Raw genomic sequence first — 21,349 nt, 5'->3', positions numbered from 1 at the left:
TGATCTGACAGTCTCTGTGCCCTGAGGTGTCTCTGTCATGTGTGTGAGTAGATTAAAGGCCTGGAGCGAGTGGCATAGGTCACGGAGCAGACTTGCTGGCACATGAAAATACTCTCTGCATCCTTTCAGACAAGACCATGGCTTCTGGGTGAGCATGGCAGAGGTCTCCGGGTCTCATGCTGTCTCACTTTGGGGTGCTGCGGGCACTGTCCGTGTTGCTGGTGGGAGGAGAGGTTAGTATAGTCTCTGTGGGAATAGTTGGGCAAGGTCTACCAAAAATTTCTCCCAGGTCCAGGATTTAACCTACAGTTATACTTGCAAAACCGTGAGCTGCCGTAGAGGCAGAGACACTCAGCTGGGCCCAGTAGCCTCTGCTTGTCATCCCAGGACGAAGGAGACAGGATTACTGTACGGTTCAAGCCAGTCCGTGAGAGCCGGACTAACCCGGAACTTGTTTTGGGAGCCGGGGATCAGACGCTGCCTGATGTCCAAGGAGATGGTCTGAACTAGTCATAAACAGACATTCAGGCATTCCGTGGAGCCATGTTTAAAAAATAAGGACTTTTTTTTAAAAAATGTTTTAGTTTGAAGCCCTTGGACTCCTTCCTGACCCTCTGCCTCCCGGTTGCTGACATAGTGTGCCCAGATCGCTCTTCCCCAAGCGTGTGTGCCCTTCCCCACTCCCCAGCCCATCCTTCTTTTTCTTTCCACCTTCTCTCCTCCATTCACTCACTTATGTATTTATTTATTTTCTTTTATTTTGGAGGCAAGGTCTCAGCATGTATTTTCTGCATATGCCATCATACCTGATAGTACTTGAGAAAGCAGCTCAGTTGCTGGGGAGATGGTTTAGCTCAGTCATTCTCAGCCTTCCTGATGCTGCGACCCTTTACTGCAGTCCCTCATGGTGTGCTGAGCCCCATCCATAAAACCCGCCCCGTTGCTACTTCATAACCGTAACTCTGCTACTGCCGTGAATTGTACGTAGATACCTGATATGCAGGGTATCTGATAGGTCACCCCTGTGAGAGGGGTCTTGACCCCACAGGTTGAGAACCTCTGGGTTAGTGGGTAAGCTCATTTGCTGTGAACGTGTGGGGACCTGAGTTCAAATCCCCAACACACATGTAACAAGCTGATCGTACCTCGAGCTTTTCTCTAGGTTCATCAAGAGATGGTGTCTCAAGGGAATATAGGTAGAGAGTAATATATGTAAATGCACCCCTCCTATTATCTGTGAATACACAGCCCATGTGAATACCCACCCACCCCCATGTATACCTGTGCCTTGCCCATCCCCCCATCAGAAAAATTTTTTATTCACAGAACGAAAAGAAATGATCCCCAAGAGATGATGGGGACACACACGCTACAAATATTATTGGTCTATATTGCACATAAAATAGCTCTGTAAGGATTCGTAAGAAATTACTTATTTCTTGCCTCCAGGGAGGGTAAATGGGTGGCTTGGAAACAGGATAAGACTAAGACCCTCTGTTTTAAGAGTCTTCCTATGGCTGGTCCCTAACTTGTGAGCTATAATGATTCTCCTTCAGCCTCCACACTGCAGGGTCTACAGGCACACATCACCATGGCCGCAGGGTCTACAGGCACACATCACCATGGCCGCAGGGTCTACAGGCATACACCCACCATGTCTGCAGGGTCTACAGGCACACACCACCAAGGCTGCAGGGTCTACAGGCACACACCACCATGGCCACAGGGTCTTCAGGTACACACCACCATGGCCACAGGGTCTACAGGCACATACCACCATAGCCACAGGGTCTACAGGCACACACCACCATGGCCACAGGGTCTACAGGCACACACCACCATGGCCGCAGGGTCTGCAGGCACATACCACCATGGCCACAGGGTCTGCAGGCACACACCACCATGGCCGCAGGGTCTACAGGCATACACCCACCATGGCCACAGGGTCTACAGGCACACACCACCATGGCCACAGGGTCTGCAGGCACACACCACCATGGCCACAGGGTCTACAGGCACACACCACCATGGCCGCAGGATCTACAGGCACACACCACCATGGCCACAGGGTCTGCAGGCACACACCACCATGGCTGCAGGATCTACAGGCACACACCACCATGGCCACAGGGTCTACAGGCACACACCACCATGGCTGCAGGATCTACAGGCACACACCACCATGGCCACAGGATCTACAGGCACATACCACCATGGCCACAGGGTCTGCAGGCACACACCACCATGGCTGCAGGGTCTACAAGCATACACCCACCATGGCCACAGGGTCTACTGGCACACACCACCATGGCCACAGGGTCTACAGGCACACACCACCATGGCTGCAGGGTCTACAGGCACACATCACCATGTCTGCAGGGTCTACAGGCACACACACCACCATGGCCACAGGGTCTCCAGGCACACACCACCATGGCCACAGGGTCTGCAGGCACACACCACCATGGCCACAGGGTCTACAGGCACACACCACCATGGCCGCAGGATCTACAGGCACACACCACCATGCCTGCAGGGTCTACAGGCACACACCACCATGGCCACAGGGTCTACAAGCACACACCACCATGGCTGCAGGGTCTACAGGCACACACCACCATGGCTGCAGGGTCTACAGGCACACACCACCATGCCTGCAGGGTCTACAGGCACACATCACCATGGCTGCAGGGTCTACAGGCATACACCACCATGGCCACAGGGTCTACAGGCACACACCACCATGGCCACAGGGTCTACAGGCACACACCACCATGGCTGCAGGGTCTACAGGCACACATCACTATGTCTGCAGGGTCTACAGGCACACATCACCATGGCTTCAGGGTCTACAGGCACATACCACCATGGCCACAGGGTCTGCAGGCACACACCACCATTTCTGCAGGGTCTACAGGCATACATCACCATGGCTGCAGGATCTACAGGCACACACCACCATTCCTGGCTGAGACTTTTCTCTCTGTAGTCGTTTGGTTTGCATTTTTGATTTGGGGGTATAGTTCCATGTTTTGGAGCTATGGTTTTAACTTATATATGGCAGAGGCTAGTCTTGAACTCCCGATCTTCTTGTGTCCACCCCACAAATACTGAGACTACAGTCATGTGCCAGCTTGCCTGGACAGCTTTGTAGTTTTGAACCAGGTGAATATATATACTTATTCAAAAAAAGTAAAGATTAATAAGGTTGATGTTAGTGGCCCTGGGAAGCCTCCTAATAAGGAAAAACCTGGTTAGTTGTATTTACATATTTTCAAGTGACATCAGGGCAGCTTGGATTCTGAGGAGTGGTCTTAGAGTGATTCCTTTTTTTTTTCTCCTTTTTTTGGGGGGGGGTGCTTGAGGGGGGTTTGAGACAGGGTTTCTCAGTATAGCCCTGACTGTCCTGGAACTCACTCTGTAGACCAGGCTGGCCTCGAACTCAGAAATCCGCCTGCCTCTGCCTCCCAAGTACTGGGATTAAAGGCGTGCGCCACCACTGCCCGGCAGAGTGATTCCTTTTACAGTGTTGTCTGCCTGCTTCCATCCACTGCCTTGATTATGTGAGGGATGGAATACCAATGATAACTTTAAATTGGAATTAGGATGTTGTCTTATTCAGGGTTCTCTAGAGTCACAGAACTTACAGGTAGTCTCTATATAGTAAGGGCATTTATTGATGACTTACAGTCTGCAGTCCAACTCCCAACAGTGGTCAGTAGCAGCTATGAATGGAAGTCCAAGGATCTAGCAGTTGTTCAGTCCCACATGGCAAGCAGGCAAAGGAGAGGCAAAGGAGAGAGAGACTTCCTTCTTCCAATGTCCTTATGTAGGTTTCCGGCGGAAGGTGTAGCCCAGATTAAAGGTGTGTGCCACCACACCTTTAATCCCAGATGACCTTGAACTCGGAGATTTCCCTGTCTTAATCTTCTGGAATTCATAGCCACTGTGCCTCAAGATTTCCATACCAAGATCCAGGTCAGAAACTTCTTTCTCCCAGCCTCTAGATTAGGATCACTGGTGAGCCTTCCAATTCTGGATTGTAGTTCATTCCAGATATAGTCAAGTTGATAGCCAGGAATAGCCACTACAGATGTTTAAGTCGATTTACAGTTACATCTGGATTAGCTGCCCTTCCAAATTAGGCTTCCTAACCAGTATGCTAAGATTGGATTTCTTCAGCCTTAGAGTATAGATTGGTGAATGTGAGGGTGTCCAAAGCCTTCAGGTAGCACCCTCTTTTAAGGAGCCTGCCCCTTAGCTGTAGGATGCTCTACAAATATTATTTTCATCATGGACAGCCATATAAGACACATGAGGAATAATGACTCTGTATGCAGAACTGTTTGTATTGTGAAGCTACACTGCACAGGCTAGGTTCCAAGAACACTGGCTGCTCTTCCAGAGGATTCACGCTAGATACCCAGCACCCACATAGCAACTCATAACTGTCTATAACTTCAGTTCGAGGAGGTCTGTCGCCCTCTTCAGGAGCATGTGGGTACTGCACACATGTGGTGCACATGTATACATGCAGGCAAACACCCATATACTCAAGATAAAAATAAATACATCTGGAAATAAATTATATGCTACATAAACGTCATTGTGAAAGTAACAAACCAAGTAGTTGTGGTCTTTGGGGAAAGATGGCAGTAATGGTTTGGTCCAGCCCAGGCATCCTTAGCCTGTTTTCATGGCTGAGGGAAGTGGGCCTGATACTCCCCTGCAGTGGGCATCCATCCATGCAGTTTCTAAAGCTTCCCCCAACCACAGCGCCTCCCACACAGGCCTACTGCAGGGTAGAGAGGAGTCACATTTCAGGACTTGTTTCACCTCGTAGGAACACAACCCTTCTGTCCCACCCTCCACTGTAAACTCATGGTTGGGAACCACTGTCCTCAAAGAATATGTGAAACCTTACTTTGTGGTTAGATCAGCTTGAGCTAAATTCACACCACTAAATAGGACAGTTTTGAGGGGAGGGGGCTACTCATATTTAACAGTATCTCATATAGGCTAATGTTTAAGACCCTTTTGGGATTCAGTTACCACCTTAACATGAGTCCTTATTGTCCCGTTGCGTCCTGGTGGCTCTGGTGATGTTAACACTGTCTGTTCTTCATGTTTTCTGGAACTGTGACTGAATTAATATGTCAGTGTAGTACTATCTGAAGAATCCAAAGAGCTATTAAAATGCTTAAAAATAAAATGATCAATCCTCCTCTTTGTTCTCTTGACAGGATAATTGAAGCTATCTGCATAGGGTGGTTCACCGCGGAGTGCATCGTGCGGTTCATCGTCTCCAAAAACAAGTGTGAGTTTGTCAAGAGACCCCTGAACATCATTGACTTACTGGCAATCACGCCCTATTACATCTCTGTGCTAATGACAGTGTTTACAGGCGAGAACTCTCAACTCCAGAGGGCTGGGGTCACCTTGAGGGTCCTCCGAATGATGCGGATCTTCTGGGTGATCAAGCTTGCCCGGCACTTCATTGGTCTGCAGACACTGGGCTTGACTCTCAAGCGATGCTACCGAGAGATGGCTATGTTACTTGTCTTCATCTGTGTTGCCATGGCAATCTTTAGTGCACTCTCTCAGCTCCTTGAACATGGGCTGGACCTGGAAACATCCAACAAGGATTTCGCCAGCATCCCCGCTGCCTGCTGGTGGGTGATTATCTCTATGACTACAGTTGGCTATGGAGATATGTATCCTATCACGGTGCCTGGAAGAATTCTTGGAGGAGTTTGTGTTGTCAGTGGGATTGTTCTGTTGGCATTACCCATCACTTTCATCTACCATAGCTTTGTGCAGTGCTACCACGAGCTCAAGTTTAGATCGGCTAGATATAGTAGGAGCCTCTCAGCTGAGTTCCTGAATTAACGTGTTGCAAACCAGTCCTTGTGCACACTTCATCTGGTCGAGTTGACACTAGTTCTTCTTCGCGTGTTTCTCCCTGGGTGAGCACTGCAATGGTGTTGTCCTCCTGTTGGAAGGGTGACATGATTCTTCCCAACTCAAGGGTTAAAGCGGTTTACTTACGGAGTAGGCAGGACCGGGACCGGGACACACAGGACAGTAGCACCAGAGGAGATGCTAGGACCTGGTTTTATTCCCTCTCGTCTCCCTCCACCTTGCCTCGCACAGTTACGATGTTGTAGGCTGTTCTTAAGCACATTATTTGAACACTTTAAAGCAGAAAGACACTATTTTCCAAATGCTTTTCCATCTTAACGAATTCAGAAGAAGCTTGGAACTTAACAGTGTTATTTTTGAGACTAACATTTTCGTTTCTAAATGTTTTATAATTTCTCATATCAATGTCAGAAGTATCCTGGAAACATATGCCACATGTGGGAACTGTTTAACAAATACTTTAAAAAGTTGGCCCAAATTTAAACTGTATTGCGGAACTAGAGGCAAGCAAAAATATTATTTGAAAAGCTTTGCACCCTTCTCTAGCCTACCCTTGGCTTAATTTTTACACCTGTCACTTCTCTTATCTTACAACTTTATGGACCCTGAAGTGTGTTTTCTCTTTCCAGTTAGGCCCCCACTTTACTGAAATAACTTCCAAAGAGTACATGATATCACGGAGAGACCTTGTGTTGTTTAGCGCTCTGTTGGGTGATTTAGAGTCAGTTGCCGTGACTCAGAGTCCTAGCATTCAGATTGCCAGGAGCATTGCTAACATGAAATGACGAGAGAAGTGCTGTGATATTTCAGGGTTCGACCCGGAGTTCTCGGCTGAAGCTCTTCTTCTTTAGAACCACAAGGCTCGTAAAGAAGAGACGATACTTCTTGAGCTTTTTGTCGGCACAACAGCCATACTTACGCGCTGTCACTAGGCTGTTGTAAAAGGAGAAATGTTGTTGTCTTGGTCCGGTGTTGCTAAGCAGGGCAGATGTAGTTCTCTGGCCTGACTCCTCACCATTGTGAAGCACGGATACACTGGGTCTCTTTTTGTAAAGTTATCAGACACTGCTACTCCGTCCAGAGTGCTGGTGTGCAAAAGTGCTGGCTGTTCACTGCTACGTTTCTGCAGTATGAATGAAAATATTGCTTTTTCAATAAGTCATAATAACACTTGAACACCCCCCCACACACACACACACATCAGAGTTACTGATTCATGAACACTTTAGTATACGCACTGTGGTTATCAGGGTTGAAGGGAACGGGTTAGGGACTGGGATAACCTTTTCAAAGAAAGACTCGCCAGAAGTGTCCATTAAAGGAATCTTAGCCATCAGTCCAGCTTTTATCATTACGGGTAGAAAAACCAAGGCACGAGAGCGTGCGGTGACTGTGCAGTTGGCGCTGGAAACTTAGCCTCCTTTAAGCAGGCCCAGCAGTTTGCTCTGCACACGCCTCTAGCTTTGGCAGAAACTAGCATAGGCCACATTTCATTCTCGTTGCCATGATCAGGCAATAATAGCAAATTCATGTGATACTGCCCATTAAAAATAAAAACCTCACCATTTTTTTCCTAGTACCTTCACTGGTATAGTTTTACACACTAGATTGTTATTTATATATACTTTTTGTTTCATTTTAACTGAACATATGGCCTGGTGTTATTTATTTTTAAGCTTTGTGATTTATGCAAATCGTATGCAAATGATAGCTCATCTATATTATTAGTAAGGATATGGTAGCCTTTAATTTTTCTGGCACTGAGAGACTCTCCATGTGAATATGGATTCCATCTCCAAGCAACTTAGTACTCCACTGAGCTGGGACCCTCGAGGGCACACACAGGTCACCAGGTCCTCACAGTGTCCGTTACAGAGGGGCCTGAGGTAGACGAGGAGACAGACACGTGTGAACGTGCGCATGGAGAGCCACACGTGGGAAGCCACGCGAGCTCTGAGTTGCTTTGAGGTAGCAAGTGATGATGCTGGTCTGTTCATGGGGGCTGGCTTTCATTGAGAAGCATCTTGGGTGTTGGTAACAGCAGTGAGCGTCCTGTAAACAAGGGGATGAGACATGATGAACGGGTTCGTTTGTAAATGAGAAAATACAACAGCGTGTTTTGTCCTTTAGGATGCTGGAGCTTCCTAGGAGCAGACTTTTTTTTTTTTTTTCCAGCTTTCTCTGAATGTTACTAATTTCATTTCATTGTATATATTTGCTTATTTTGGTGTTGTGTTTGTTTGTTTGTTAAGGGTCTCTGCTGTGTAGATAAAGCTGACCGTAAACTTGTGACACTCCTCCTGCCTCGTGCCTCCCAAGTGCTAGAATTACAGATACAAGTTACAACACCCAGCTGCTCTAAAAAACAAAACCCTAGGACAGATGGCTCAGTGTTTAAGAGCACTTCCAGTTCTTGTAGAACACTGGAGTTAGTTCTCATCACCCACATGTTAGCTCACAACTGTTGAGAACTCCAGACCCTGGGGATCTGATGCCCTCTTCTGGTCTCTGTGAGCTTCTGCACGGCACTTTTACACAGATAGCACACACACACACACACACACACACACACACACACCCCACAGAAATGATACTTTTTAAATTGCTGAGGTGGAGCCTCCTTCTGAGATGCACTTTATCAGTCTTCACACTCTGGTCTTCATGGCAGAAATGCTCTCCCACCCCCACCCCAGGGAGCCAGCTATCCTCAGAACACCGAAGAGGGAAGGACGCCCGAATCTTTCTTTTGAGTGTACTTTGTTTGAGCGAATCTGATCCCTTCCTCTTACACATGACTTGATTCGTATTCTCTGAAACAAGAGAGTAGGAAGATAGGGAAACAAAGTTAGAGAGCATTTGTAAAACTGAGTGTATAACTTAATAAATTCTTTTTTTTTTTGTTGTTTGAGACAGGAGTTCTCAGTGTATCCCTGGCTGTCCTGGACCTGCTCTAGATACCAGACTGGCCTTGAACTCAGAGATCCACCTTTCTCTGCCTCCCAAATACTGGGATTAAAGGCATGTGCCACCATGCCCAATGCTCCCCAAACCCCCTTTATTGATTTATTTTTTTTATTACTGTTATTGAGTTGCTGGTTTACACACGTCTGTTTATTCTTGGGGTTACATGTGATTGCACATTTGCAAATTCTTATTTTAAAATGTTAAAATCGATTCATTCATAGTAGCTGTCGGTATGTCAAAATATTCTTTTTTTAAAGTACATTTATTTATTTTATGTGTTTATAGTACACGTGTGCATATGCATACATGTGTGCGTGTGTGCATGCTTGTATGTGTGTCGAGGTCAGAGGGCAACCCACTGCATACACCAGGTGGTTTCTGGGATTGAACTCAGTCCATATGGCTTGGAAACCATCACCTTTTACCTGCAGAGCCATCTCATCAGCCCTTCTAAATCTTTCACCTTTTACCTGCAGAGCCATCTCATCAGCCCTTCTAAATCTTTGGGCACATGTCTTGCTTACATCTCTGTGATCCTGCAGCGTGGAAATAGGATAGACCTAAATGTTCATGTGAGGAGAATTAATTATCTAAGTTGGTTGGATATTTCCTAGAAAAAGCTTGTTTCATTTTTCTTTATAGACATGAGAATAAACAACTGAAAACGTCTAGTTCTGTTATACAGCTAAGCTTTGCAACTTTAACTTAACACACAGCGGCAAAGTAACCCCTCTGACCTGACATAGGTATGTGTTCTTTGTGTAACACAGCAGACTGATCTCCCAGTCAAACCTGCAGTAAGTATCTACAGGGTTACAGGAAGTCAAGGTGGAACAGATATAGGCGGCCTTCTGGTCTACCTCACCCCAGGTTCTACACCATTTATCCCACCCAGATTCTAGGAGCAGCTAAGTCTGCTCCACTGGGGTATGAGTTAGGAATGGTTTTAATTGTGTCAGGCTAGGATAGGCAACAGAAAGTTGATTCCAGACTGCTAATGCTTTTAGTGGCTAGAGAGATGGCTCATCAGTTAAGACCACTGGCTGCTCTTATCAGTTGGGTTCAGTTCCCTACCATCCCCTTGGTGGCCCACAAGCCTTCCTAACTCTCGTTCTAGGGGACCCAATTCTTTCTTCTGGCCTCCAAGGGTACCAGCCATACATACATACATACATACATACATACTCTAAAACAGTTTTCTTCAATGCTTTAGAGATTCCTTCCTCACTTTTAGTTCTAATTAAACACAGTTATTATTTTTAGAGGCCTTAAAAATTTGGAATTATGCCGTACTTTACGAAACTCAAATTTTTAATTTGTTTGTTTGATTTTGTTTGGGATTTATAATGAAATAGGATTCCACATATCCTAGTCAGCGCTATCTATCTATCTATCTATCTATCTATCTATCTATCTATCTACCTAACTATCTCGTCTCATTATGTAGCCCTGGCTATCCTGGAACTCACTGTGTAGACCAGGCTGCCTTTAAATTCACAAAGATCTGTCTGTCTTTGCCTCCTGGCCTCAAGCTGGTCTTGAACTAGTGATTTTTTTTCAGGTCTCTACCTCCCAAATGCTTAGATTACAGGCATGTGCCACAATGTACAGAAGGAATTCATACTTTTAAGAGATGTTTTGTCTTTTTCTTTCTCATGATCTCTTATCCCACTGTCACCCCCAGTGCTGGAAAATGACCTTATAATATGCTAAGCAAACACTCTTACCACAGAGCCACCCTTCTAAGCCCTTCAGTAGAATTTTCCAAAAAAATGCATGCCTATGAGCATGTGGGGTATGTGTGTGTGTGTGTGTGTGTGTGTGTGTGTGTGTGTGTGTGTGTGTTGTATATGTATACATGTGTGCTACAGGCAGTTGGTTACTGTCATTGCATTGTTTAGGAGAGTCACAGCTGAGCAGGAAGCTTTACTCAAGAACTCTGGACAGGCTCCAGTTGGTGAGGAAGGTTGCCTACACTGCTCTGTTTGTTCAGCAAGCATTCATATGGTGTTTGCTTCCTGCCTTTCAAGAACCCGTCTATACCTCTGGGAATGGGCACAGCAGTTCTTTTTCTTTCTTTTTTTTTTTTTTTTACAGAAAGAAAATTAGTGCTTTACTGTCCTGTTTGTTGTGGAATGTTCCCTAGACCCGTGAAGTGCCACCTAGTATGGTGATGTTGCTCCACTAGGTAGGTGACAGCTTAACATGGACACTTTTAGATTTCCTAGTTCTCTCAGGCATTTCCACGGAGCACTTTAACCCTTGTTTCTCCTTCTGGGGATTGAACCTAGGACCTCAAGTGCACTCTCTCTGAGCTATATTTCCCAGAAGTGCACTTTAGCTTTTGGCCTTTTGTGTAGGCTTAATGGGCAGTTTAGGGAATGGAATGTGATAATCTGCATTTATAGTGCCCTTTAGTTTATCGTGTTTTCGGGTTTTGTTTTTTTTTTTTTTTTTGCTTTTTTTGTTTTTTTTTTTTGAGACAGAGTCTTGCCTCTAACCCAGGCTGGCCTCAATTGTGTAGCAATGCTCCTGATGTTGGGATTTATAGACACACACCACCACACCAGTTCTTATGCCCAGATTTCATTTAGTAGCTCTGGTGGGTATTTAGAAATATCACCATGAATCCAACTGCATAACCCAAGTCAAAGAATAAGCAACATTTAGTGGGTAAAAGCCATGGAGAATGCTATTTGACATTCACCTCCAAGCAATGACTCCACGTCCTCACTTATGCCTGCTCCTTTAAAATCACCACTCCCCATAATGCTGCCATAAAGAGAGATTCCTTTTGTTAGGTTTCAATTACTGGTATTGTTTTCCATGGCTACAGTGCTGCCCATAACAGAATAGAGGCATTTGCAGAGCGTGAATGTCAAAGTGCTTATCTGTTTTGTAAGAAAGGAAATGTCTTGGAGTTTCTGTCTTTCTGGATGAAACTCCATGACCAGAAAGCAAGCTGGAGAGGGAAGGGTTCACTGGGCTTACACTTCCACAGCACTGTTTTTCATCGAAGGAAGAAAGGACAGGACAGGAACTCAAACTGGGGAGGAACCTGGAGGCAGGAGCTGATGCAGAGGCCATGGTGGGGTGCTGCTTACATAGATAGTTCAGCCTGCTTTCTTATAGAACCCAGGACCACCAGCCCAGGGATGGCGTCACCCACAATAGGCTGGGCCCTCCCCTCACCGATCACTAATTGAGAAAATGCCTTACAGCTGGATCTCATGGAGGCGTTTCATCATCTGAGGTTCCTTCCTCTCTGATGACTCGAGCTTGTGTCAAGTTGACAAAACCAGCCAGGACTGGAAACATAGTGACAGATTGATTTTTTTTTTATATATACTAATATACAATGACTTAGTAAATATACATTTTTGTTTATGCCTTGTCATTCCAGTGGGAGTCCACTTTCCTCCTGTATGAGCCAGTTGTCTGGATAATTTCACCTCCATTGGAAAGAGTAATAGCCCCAGTTTCAAATGCTGAATTCAGATCCAAGCCAAGTGTTTCTTTTATGGTTGTTGAAGTACATCCTTTCCAGTTATTTCTACAGTAGAAAGATACAGAAGGTAACAGCTTTCAGTAAGTTTACAAATCAGGAGATAAGTATCTTTTCAAGGGGCTCAGTGGTTAGAGCACCGTCGGCTCTTCCAGCCTAGCTGAATTCCTGTTAACTCTCACCGCTTCCGAAGGGTTTTTTGGGGGTTTTTCTCTGCTATTGCGGTCATGACATCCTCAGTGTGGTAATTTTATTTCTTTCTTTGCAATCTAGACATTTCCTGATTCTTTCTCTTGCCTAATTGTCTCTGTTGGGACTTCCAGTACAATGTCAAATATAAGTGGCTAGTGTGACATCCTCTTCTTACTCTGGGTCCCTAAGGGAAGTTTCCACTCTTTACCCTTGGTGTCATATTGGCATTGGAACCCTTCAGATTGGGGAATTTCCTTTGTATTCCTAGATAAATGGTGTTTTTATTGTGACAGGATATCAGCTCCTAACTGTTTTCATGAACAGATGGGAAGGCTTTATGGGGCAGTTGAGCTATGCCGCCTGTGTCAGGAAACATTTTGCTGATGAGTCCCTATGTCCCTTACAAGGTACAAATCAAGTGGAAAGACGTACAAGTGCTCACTAATGGCATTAAACAGCTCCACAATTGATATACATTGAATGCTTTCTGAGTCTATTAAGCTGACTCTCTTCATTAACTCAAGTTAATTTGAGTTTGTGTTCACTTGCCTAAGGATACAGAGACACTAGAACATAGATACAAGATGACTTGTTTCTATCAGCTGCTTCCTTTGAATACTTCTTTATTACCTGACCTTGGATTCTCAAAGATTCAGACAATTGAGATGCCTCTTGTCACCCTTGAAGTAGTGGTAGTGAGTCCCTCCCCCTTCCCATTCCCCTCCCCATCCCCCTCCCCCTTCCCCTCCCTCTCCTTCTCTCCTTCCTCCCTCCCTCTTTTCTCTATCTCTCTGCATGTTTTAGGGATGCCACCATAGCAAAGCTTGAACATTGAGCTTCCTGGTAGAACTAAAGCCTGTATCTATCCGTAATAGATTTCTACTTAGGAAACATGTTGCTGAGTTCTAAAGGAAGTGTCTCAAAAATGAGACTTAATAGTTAACCTGCCTTAGAAGAAAATTGAGCTAAATGCGTTCACAGGTATCTGGCTAATTTTTTTTCTTTAATTCTTTTAGTCGTGTGTTCACAGTAGGGGCCTTTGCTTAATGGGTGTTGTTACCATATGCAGCCATTCTATGCAATAATCCCAATACTCAAAAGACTAAGACAGGAGGATTCCAAATTTGAGAGCAGCCTGGTCTACATTGACAGTCTTTATCTCAAGCCATGAAGAGTGTAGCCACCGTTATGTCTGTGGGGGTGCACAAAACTGACTCTTAGCTACCCTCACACTAGCAGATACGGTCTAAGAAAGCTGAGCACCTTGAAAGGCCCTCTTCCTGGTTTAGTCTAAAGGGCTTGGAGAGATGGCCTCAGTTCTTAAGTTCTTGCAGAGGACCCAAGTTGGGCTCCCAGCAACCACATCAGAAGAGTTACAGCCTCCTATAACTCCATCTCCAGAGGATCTGATGCCCTCATCTGGTCTCTGCAGACACCTTCACTCATGTGTACAGCCCACCCCATAGTTATTTTTTTATCTTAAACATTTTATAACGATCTGTTCATTGGTTTAAGGCTTTTTAAAATATAAATACTAAGTCTAGATTTTTTTTTAATTGTTGTCATTCATCATGAATTTAATCATCCTGAAATCCCTTTAAGAAAGAAGTAAAGGGGGCTGGAGAGATGGCTCAGCAGTTAAGAGCACCGACTGCTCTTCCAGAGGTCCTGAGTTCAATTCCCAGCAACCACATGGTGGCTCACAACCATCTGTAATGGGATCTGATGCCTTCTTCTGGTGAGTCTGAAGACAGCTACAGTGTACTCATATACATAAAATAAATAAATCTTTTAAAAAAAGAAAAGAAAGAAAGAAGTAAAGGAAACATTTCTATTATCTGCAAATAACAGCTATTCAGATGTCTGAAGGCCACTTGTAGGTGTTTTAGCATGACAGACTTATAATGGGTTCCTGCTGACAGTCTTTGTTGTGGTTAGTTTTGTCTACACCGATTTGAGCTCCTGGTGGAGTCGCATGTGCACACCAGCCCAGGAGCTATCTCGGATCTGCGGATGAAATGTACACACACTTACATTAACTTATTTTTAATATACTTTTTAGCTCAGTGGCCGGGCACTTGTAAGCCTCCCAAGGTTAACATGCCCTTACCTTCACGTCCAGCCCAACCCCTCTAAACCAGCTCTGTGGCTCAGGTACCTTCAGTGAAGCCCATTGCTCTTGCCGCCCAGGACGCTTTTCCGCCTCTTTCCCTTGCCATCTGCAGTTTGAAAGATCTCCCCTGTAGGTCCAAGTCTGTCCACTCTCTCTCTCCCAGGTTTGTCCATTCTCTTCCTCTCTCCTAGCCCGTGGGAACCTGGAAGTCCCGCCTCTTTCTTTTTCCCCAAGCCATTGGTCACTGTCATCTTTATCAAAAAACGTAATGGGGGGGGGGGGAGACCTTCAGAGTGAATGAACAGACTCCTGGTCAGATCATCAGAGCCACCCCCCTACAAATCTTCACGAGTGACATGGCTAATGTAGTATTTAACTGAACACCACATTTCTCTAATTTCATACATATGTCCCGAAGGGCTTTGGCTGATGGCTATATTTTTCAGTAAATCTTATGAATATGCTGAGCAAATATTACTGATCTTCAGTGCAAACATGGATAGCAAACCAAGTGGGGTCTTATACCTAGATTTGGGTTACACTGACGGGCAATATATTTATAAGACGAGTTTCGTGGAAAAAGCATTCATAGAGATATACTTTGCTGCAACAGTAGAATAAATGTATTCAGTACTATTTATAACACTTGTCTGTAAAGTCAATAGGCTCCCCAATTCTTAGTTACCAAATGCTTGTTTAATGGCTATAATTCCTAGCATTTAGAGAGTAATGAAAATTACAGCAACTTTTTAAAATAAAAAATAATGTACTGATGTTTTATTATTTTTTGTTTAATATTCATAAGTATTCTGAAAACAAATATCTGACCCTTATTGTTCTAATAAAATTTGTGTAGAGAAAAGATTATTCCAGCCAAAAGTCTTAGAGACACATCTTTTGGGGGCTGGAGAAACGACTGCAGTTAAGAGCTCTGGCTGCTCTTCCAGAGGACTGGGTTTTGATTCTTAGCATCCACAGGGCTACTCATAGCTGTCTGTAACTCCAACTCTCGGGGCCCCAACACCTTCTTCTGGGGACTACACACATGCAGTACATATACACATATGAAGGCAAAACACCCACCACACACATAAGAAACAAACAAAATAAAAACAAATAACTATTAGAGAGCATCGTTTGCGCTGAGGCTTAGCACTGTTGTACTGTGCAACACCAGCTCCCTGGTTTTGTTTCAGAGAGAGTCTCAAATCTGAAGTTAGATAGCCCAGTCTGACCTCTCGCTGGAAATCCTTCCTCTTGCTTCAGCCTTCCAAATGCCGAGGTCTCAGGGAAGAGCTACTTACTGCTGTGCGTGCTTGCTTGCGTGTGTGCGTGTAGTGGCAATATCTATAACCCTATATTTACAAACTCATCAGGTCCAGGGACACAGATGTTACTGTAAGAACGTGGAGCAGCCACCTGGCTGAGCGTGTCTCCTCCTTTCCCTCGGGGTCAGGGATCAGTGTTGCCATGATCCTGTCCCACGTGGCATCCTCAGTATCGTCACCCTTTGGATTCTCCTGGGTGATTGCCCTCTTCCCGTTCTGATGGCCAGGGACATCAATTTGGCCTTACCATCGCCTCGGTTGGGGAAGAGGTTTTCCACAGCCAGGCAGTTTTAGGGGGATGAGAAAGTCACTATGGGTGGTTTCCTTTGCAAGGATATGTAGGGAGTGCCATGATGTGGCACGGAATAAGCCTGAAACCCGGCCTCCGCACTGATAGCATGTGACCCTGGGCACAGAGGAACAGGAAGCAGCAAGTTACTTAGATATCATAACAGTTGACCCACCTGCCATATCCCAGAGTGGAAAGTGGGTTTTATTCAAGTCTCCTAATTGTTCTCCTTCCGAGAAGAAGAATGACTCATTCCATGGGCAGAAGGTGTGGCTGGTTGGTATCTGTGTCTGGAAGTGCAAGTGGGCTTGAATTGAAGTGGAGGCTGTTTATTTAATTACTAAATAAGTAGACTTCAGATCTTTCCAGCTAGAGGAGAACATACACTGTAATTGGCCTCACCCACCTTCACGGTTAGCACATTTCCAGCCTCGGAACGGCTCGCAACAGCTCTGGGACTGGCACCAGTGCTACCCACCAAGGCGTTTTAAAAAAAGATTTATTTATTTATTTATTTATTTATTTATTTATTTATTTATTTATTTATTTAATGTATATGAGTACACTGTAGCTATACAGATGGTTGTGAGCCTTTATGTGGTTGTTGGGAGTTGAATTTTTAGGACCTCTGCTCGCCCAGGTCGGCCCCGCTCTCTCTGGTTGGCTCTGCTTGCTCCGGGCAGCCCTGCTCACTCTGGTCAACCCTGCTAGCTCCAGTTGGCCCCATTTGCTCCAGTCAACTCCACTCGCTCAGTCCCTGCTTGCCCCGGCCCAAAGATTTATTTATTATTATACGTAAGTACACTGTAGCTGACTTCAGACGTACCAGTAGAGGGCGTCAGATCTCATTATGGGTGGTTGTGAGCCACCACGTGGTTGCTGAGATTTGAACTCAGGACCTTCGGAAGAACGGTGGCTCTTACCCGCTGAGCCATCTCGCCAGCTCCCAAGGATGCTTTTACATCTTCCTACAACAGAATGAGCCGGGACCTCACAACCTGATGGCAGCTGGCATCCTGGACGAGGGGAATTTGGGTTGTGAATCTCTACAGTTGCTCAGTTAGCATTTGCTAACATCATCATCATCACCACCACCACCACCATCATCATCACCACCACCATCATCATTTTTATTTGTTCAGTTAGGTAGCCTTAATTTTTTTTAATCCTGTCTTGTTTCTTTTATTTTAATCTAATCTGGAAACGTAATAAGCGATTCCTGCCAAACCTACCCCTAAAGCAACGTTTTTTCCGTAGTAAATGATTAAATTATTGGGCAAAAAAATAATTCAAATTTTTCTCTCTTAATGTCAGCGAGGGTTTGGTCGAGGAAATGAGTGTGGTAACTTTTTAAAGCGCTCTCCCTATCATTAGTTTATTTACTTACCAGTTTATCTTTGTATTGGGAACACTGTGGAGCTCCTTCCAGTTTTAAGGAAAACATTTTGAATGTGACTCTAGCTGGTAATCAAATTTTTACTGACTGGCATTCCATCAGTCTATCCAGTAATTAAAAAACACATAGACTAAGTCTCGGGTTAGAGCAGAAAGCTCTTGTATTTTTCTTCTGCAGTGTGTAGCATCCATCGTTCTTAGCCTCTAGGGCTCCAGATTGGTAGCTCGCACGTGAATGCACCAAATGGCCTGTGACTCAGATCTGTGTTACTCTTTATCTCAGAAAGCCATCGCCTGGAAATGCCCAAAGAGAACCCGTCAGGCCTTTTCTAACTTGAAAGTAAAGACTAGATCTACTTCTGCAAAGTTTGCATTATACAGATTTTTTAAAAAATTTGTAATCTATATGTTATGAATCGTGTTCTAGTTGAATTATGTATGTAAGGGTAAAGTGTGTGTCTGTCTGCACTAAATAAAGTGCTTTATACGTTTGGCCATCTGTAACATGGTAGTTCAGCTTTTAAGCTTAAAAAAATAATCATTTAATTCTATGTATTTCAATTTTGATTTTGGAGTAAGAATAATTTCAATAAATCACCCTGCCATCCCTTTTAAGACCGAGGCCTCTCTCTTTAGTACAGAATAGCTTGAGTTTTGGTGCACATTTGTGTTATTTTATAGAATTCTGTCAAAGTAACCTTATAGTAAAATTAGCCTTGTGTGGAAAGCCTTATTGCAAAGATATTGGAGAATTTAATTTAAAGTACTTTTTCTAGAATTCAGACTCGGGTATTTGGGGTCATATACAAACATTTGGAAGAGTTCTCATTTAGTTATGGGAGGGATGTAGCCATGAATGTCTCTGCAGTTTGATGTCTGTATTTATGTTGAGTACGTTGTACCTCAGCTTCCTTCCTAGGACTGTCATATGATAAAGTCCATAGGTGGATGAATGGCGTGTGTGTGTGTGTGTGTGTGTGTGTGTGTGTGAGAGAGAGAGAGAGAGAGAGAGAGAGAGAGAGAGAGAGAGAGAGAGAGAGAGAGAACTTGCCTTAAAATAGCCTCATATGGTCAAATAGGCTTGCCCGTGACTCATCTCTCCGTGTGCCTCATGAGTCAGGCCCAACAGAATCCGTGCACGCAGGAGAGAATCACTGTCTAACTTTGGGTGATCCAAACCTGGATTAAATACTTCACCACGTAAAGATTGTATGGAAGAGGCGACCCTTGTGTGCTTTTAGCTTTTATTGTTTAAAGTGATCAAGTAGATTAGAGGAGGCGTTGGTTTGAGTCACTTTTAATCGATTCTTTCCTTAATGGCAGTGGCGAGGTAGAATGGGCATGTGCCCAATATTGCTATTTCCACGACTGACCGACCGCCACCATTAATGGTCACTGCACACATCACAAGAGGGGCCAGGTGTGCTGTGTCAGCCTGTTTAGGAGATGACACAGAGGGAGGGTAAGGGGATGCTATAGTCTGTGTGTGACTTATGGTAATTAAATTGTATGCTTAAGTCTTAGAGAAATGATGGTTCATGGTCACAGCTTTTGTCACCTGATAAAAGAGTCCTTAAATCAGCTTAGTCTATGTGATGTAACCTTGTTTTATACCTTAATACAGATGTAGTAGAGTGTGTGATCCTATGGTCACAGTTTCTCATGGCTGTGTTACATATGTATTTATGTCAGACTTTGGTAGTACCTATAAATGTATATCCCGTATTTAACTCATGGTTGAAGCTTTTTGGCCTCTTCAGTCCTTAAGGAGATAAATATTTTATTAAACATCTACTATGTTTTGTTGTAAACATGTTGTATGCACATCAGCAGAACAGAATTTGTATAGCTTGAACATTTGAAGAATTAATAAATCTTGACTTTGAAACCCAGCTCTTGTTTGATATGCAGTGGACGTTACTCTGTTGAGCTGACTTCTGTGTCCCTTCTTGATTGACTGACTTCTAAGCTAATGCTTCATTTTGCACTAAAGGACTGGTGGATAAAGCAGACCCTGTCCCAGGACTGGGGATGGACCCACGGCCTTGTACAGGCAAGATGGTGGCCACCCTGGAGTTGAGCCGTGCCCTCCTCAAAAGTTGTCTCCTGGCTATGGTACTGCCTTTGTCGTTGGGTGGCCATGAGCCAGTCACGTGGTCCCTCAGGCTCATGGGTATTCTCTTTTTTTTTTTAACAACTACTCTATGGTAAGAATATGATCAATATTAGATTCCAATTAATGATAATGCATACATATAGGCATGAACTGTGTGCGAATTTGAATCAGAAGTCTTGCTAATTATACTCCCGGTGTTGCTGGTGTTCAGTCTGCTGCCAGTGGCAGGAATGCCTGCTAGGCCCTTGCGGTTCTAACAAACAAGTTCCATGACTCTCCCCCGTCTCATCTCTATTCTCTCTGCACCATCATTACTAACCCCCCCACCCCCCACCTGTACACAAATTCTTTCCCCAGGTCTCAGCAGCATAGCAGACACATCCGTACAAGCACTGGCTGGTGGCATCTGGCTGGTGGCATCTGGCTGGTGGCATCTGGCATGGCTTTCCTGGAGCAGTTCTGCTTGCTTCATCTGTCACAGCGGGTGCTGGCGATGGGCTTCATGGTGACTTCAGAGGGCAGAGAAAAGCCATCCCTCTGAGCTGACAGGGCCCAGCATCCGTCTGGGGGGGCTCCCTGCCTGAGACCTGAGTCTGCCTATAGACCAGAAGAGCTTTCCTGTCGTTTATTGCTATTAAAGTGGCTGCTTCAAGAACTTGGCATAAAGGCTAAGGACGGTGGGGAGCCACAGGGAAATTGTGCTAATTATGTTTAAGATAGGAGCCCACGAGGCAGGTAACACTGGCGCACCGTTAATCACAGTGACGATTGCTTAGCCACGAGCTCTGCTTCTTGTCTGAGCTTCCCCCCCCCCCCACTTCAGGTTTTATTTTTGGAACTAATCAGGTTTTTGTTTTTCTTTTAAGGAAAAAAATAATGGATGTTCAAATGAACACTATATGTATGACTGGATTATTTTTCATAAACTTCAAAGAAGTGTGCGCTGTTGAAGATCATGACCTAAGTTTGGGTTAAAGTGGGGGAGGGGAGAATTTCCAAGGATCATCCCTCCCTCTTGTGTTATAATACCATAGGGAAATATGGGGTTAGATGTGGGGGTTAGGGGAGGGGGTGCTGCCATTCCTATCTATAAGTCTGAAAAAAGGTCTTTCAAAGTACGTCTTCTTTTGTATTCAGCCTGTGAATACAGGGAAGCCCTGGTTAATATTTGTTCAAAAATGTGTTTTGGCACTAGACTCCCAGAGCAGTGTAGCCTTTCTAAAGCCAAGGAATGTGAGCGCCTGTGGGTGGTCCTCCTGTCTGCCGAAAACGGTAGAGCAAGCCTTCCTGCCTTGCTCAGTCTTGAGTTTGTGGAGTTCAAGTGTGATCTTGAGGGGCCAGAGGGTTCCTGAGAGAGAAGAACTTGAGCTAGGCCAGCCCTTGGGCAGCAGGACTCTGTTTGTTGTTGTTGTTGTTGTTTGAGACAAGGCTTCTCTGTGTAGCCCTGGCTGTCCTGCAACTCTGTAGATCAGCCTGGTCTCAAACTCACAGACATCCACCTGCCTCTGCCTCCCGAGTGCTGGGA

At 44.8% G+C, this 21,349-nt stretch overlaps 1 protein-coding gene across 2 annotated transcripts in view; it reads left to right on the top strand.

Annotated features, from left to right (window-relative positions):
• Positions 1-19,600, top strand: part of Kcng3 (potassium voltage-gated channel, subfamily G, member 3) — a 57,973-nt gene extending 38,373 nt beyond the window's left edge. The window contains exon 2 of one of the 2 annotated variants that reach the window (XM_006524200.4): positions 5,244-19,600. In XM_006524200.4, coding sequence (XP_006524263.1) covers positions 5,244-5,889 — 646 coding nt within the window. In that variant the 3' untranslated portion in view covers positions 5,890-19,600. The remainder of the gene's footprint in view (positions 1-5,243) is intronic. The other variant, NM_153512.1, reaches the window with a different exon arrangement.
• The last annotated feature ends 1,749 nt before the right edge of the window (positions 19,601-21,349 follow it).

This window comes from Mus musculus, chromosome 17 (genome assembly GCF_000001635.26).
Source record: "Mus musculus strain C57BL/6J chromosome 17, GRCm38.p6 C57BL/6J".
NCBI classification, from domain to species: Eukaryota; Metazoa; Chordata; class Mammalia; order Rodentia; family Muridae; genus Mus; species Mus musculus.
Note: the sequence above shows the minus strand (reverse complement) of the source record. Positions and strands in the feature narration are given on the sequence as shown.